Here is a 2,636-nt window from a genome sequence, read left to right as displayed (position 1 = left end):
GTTAATGGAGGATGAACGTGGTGTCTTTCTGGATTTAATGGACTTATTAAAAGACAGTGAGAGTGATTTAGGTAGGAGACCTTTTTGTTTATCAAAACCATCAACAATCACACCATCATTGAGTCTCTTTCCTAATATAAATCTGTTTTTCCAAGCTGTCCTCCAGGAAATCCGAAAGGTCCCAAAAAACACCACCAGGGGGTGAAATATGGCCGCAACAGAATCTATCATCAGCAAACAATTGCAACAAAACAGCTCTTTTGTCATAAAAGAAGCCGACAAAGGTGGGAATGTGGTTTTGTGGGACACGGGTAAATATGTAAATGAGGCTAAACGCCAGTTGGGTGATAAGATCTTTTACACCCCTATTCCAACAGATCCCACAACCACGTTTAAGAAAAAATTGGATCTACTTTTGAAAAGGGCCCTCGATATGAGAATCATCACGAAACGGGAACTCCAATTTTTGGAGGTGAGTTGCCCGATAACACCAACCTTCTATATGCTACCCAAGGTGCATAAAAACTTGGAGGACCCACCAGGTCGGCCAATTGTGGCTGGAATTGGGGGACTGTGTGAACAGGCGTCCATTTATTTAGATTTCTTTTTACAGCCATTCGTCCTGGGTTTAAAATCCTACATCCGTGACTCAATGCACCTTATTCAACAACTCAAAGATATCACCTTACCATCAGATGTTCTGTTGGTCACATGTGACGTTGAGTCGCTATACTCAAATATTGCTCATAATCATGGGATCACCGCCGTCGAGTTTTTCTTGTCCTGTTCTACTGCAGGCGATCCAGCCCACCACACTTTCCTGGTAAGTTTACTTGAATTTGTTCTTTCACACAATTATTTCGTTTTTGACCGGGTTTTTTACAGGCAGGTCTCGGGCACGGCCATGGGGGCACGTTGTGCGCCCTCCTACGCCAATCTATTCTTAGGTTGGTGGGAGGCCACACGTGTATACCCATTGGACGTCTTCAAGGACCATGTGGTGGGCTGGTATCGGTTTATAGACGACATTTTGTTTTTCTGGCAGGGTTCAAGACAAGGATGTGAAGAGTTCATCAACCAACTTAATAACAACCAATACAACATAATCTTGACATCTAACATCTCGGATTTGAAGGTCGACTTTTTGGATCTCCAAATTAAGATTAAAGATGGCAGGTTGGTGACTTCCCTTTTTCGAAAACACACAGCAACCAATAATATACTGCATTTTTCAAGCTTCCATCCTGAACATCTAAAGACTGGTATACCAGGGGGCCAGTTCCTCCGCCTACGGCGCAATTGTACGGAAATGTGTGACTTTAAGGCGGCCTCAGAGGACTTATCAACGAGACTACATGAGAGGGGTTACCCAAAAAAAGTCATATCAAGGGCATTTGAGAATGCGAGGGGATCCATACGTGAAGACCTATTTATACCTAGGCCCAAACCAAGGGATAGTAAGGTACGACTAATTACCAAGTATAACAACCAATGGTCGGACCTTTACAAAATCTTGGATACCCACTGGTTTTTATTACAATCTGAAGGTAAACTGGCAGCATATGTGGATGAAAAACCCAAGATGATAGCACGAAGGGCTACCAACCTAAAAGACACACTAGTATCCAGCCACTTTCAACGCCCGGTTTCATCAACAGGCAGGGGTATTGCCCTTAAAGGCACATATTCCTGTGGGAACTGTAACACGTCAATTTATGTTGAATTCCAATACCTTCTCACATGGGAATAACTCCAAATTGTATTTAAAACATTATATCAACTGCCGTTCTAGGAACGTAGTATATGCTCTTCTGTGCCCCTGTGAGAAGATTTATGTAGGCCAAACTATGCAAGAATTGAGGAAGAGAGTTCAACAACATACATCTAATATTCGACTGGCAGCAAGAGATAGGAGCAAGGGTGAAAAACCACTTACATCAGTGGCAACTCATTTCTTGGACCACCACAATGGTAGGTACGATGACCTACGGGTGGTGGGGTTGGACTTGATTAGGGGCAGCATTAGGGGCACACATATCTCTAGGTGTTTGCTCCGGTCCGAAGCAAGGTGGATATATAATCTTGGTTCACAATCGCCGGGGGGACTCAATGAGGAACTCACCTTCACTGGTTTCTATATGTAGACCCATCTTTTAATTTTATGGGCCTACATATCACTGTGTCTGTTTTTCCTCTTCCTTTCACATTTTATATATTATTTTTTTCACATTTCAGGATCACAGGACTGAAGTTCACAGAGGACTCACGGTTTCACGAACCCTTCCCCTATGGATTCTTTTCTATCTTATCGACTATACACAGATGAATAACCCATCAAAATGGCACTAAAGTGTGATCACTGGCCCCGGACCATGGGTTTCAGGCATGATTTCTATCGTGTGACTCCTGGGATCCCGGGTCATATATTATTGTAAACGTAACTCACAAATAATTTTGTATATTTCTGTTCCCTTCTTTCTCCCCCCTTCGGATGCTGAACCTGAGCTGTATTCGGATTATACATCCCTATCTATATATTGCGCCTTTTATTGAATATTTCTTTGAAAATTTGGTCTGGTCTGGACATATGAATATTTGGACCCATAATTATTTAATAAGGGTTTTTTATTATATTG

At 42.3% G+C, this 2,636-nt stretch overlaps 1 protein-coding gene across 1 annotated transcript; it reads left to right on the top strand.

Annotated features, from left to right (window-relative positions):
* The first annotated feature begins 208 nt into the window (after positions 1-208).
* Positions 209-2,281, top strand: LOC122945461. The gene is made up of 5 exons (XM_044304529.1): positions 209-284; positions 378-472; positions 614-823; positions 1,046-1,971; positions 2,236-2,281. Exons 1-4 carry the CDS (start codon positions 209-211, stop codon positions 1,748-1,750), a joined length of 1,086 nt encoding a protein of 361 aa, XP_044160464.1. The 3' UTR covers positions 1,751-1,971; positions 2,236-2,281.
* Positions 2,282-2,636: the final 355 nt, after the last annotated feature.

Source organism: Bufo gargarizans, chromosome 8, assembly GCF_014858855.1.
Source record: "Bufo gargarizans isolate SCDJY-AF-19 chromosome 8, ASM1485885v1, whole genome shotgun sequence".
NCBI classification, from domain to species: Eukaryota; Metazoa; Chordata; class Amphibia; order Anura; family Bufonidae; genus Bufo; species Bufo gargarizans.
The sequence above is the reverse complement of the archived record's forward strand: the minus strand, read 5'-3'. Positions and strand labels throughout refer to the sequence as shown.

Excerpts from the sequence above, each read along its gene's own strand:
- LOC122945461 (XM_044304529.1), top strand. The coding sequence starts at position 209 with ATGGCCGCAACAGAATCTATCATCAGCAAACAATTGCAACAAAACAGC. Across the intron at positions 285-377 it reads CATAAAAGAAGCCGACAAAG|ATCCCACAACCACGTTTAAG; the intron begins GTGGGAATGTGG and ends CTATTCCAACAG. Across the intron at positions 824-1,045 it reads CAGCCCACCACACTTTCCTG|GGTTCAAGACAAGGATGTGA; the intron begins GTAAGTTTACTT and ends TTTTTCTGGCAG.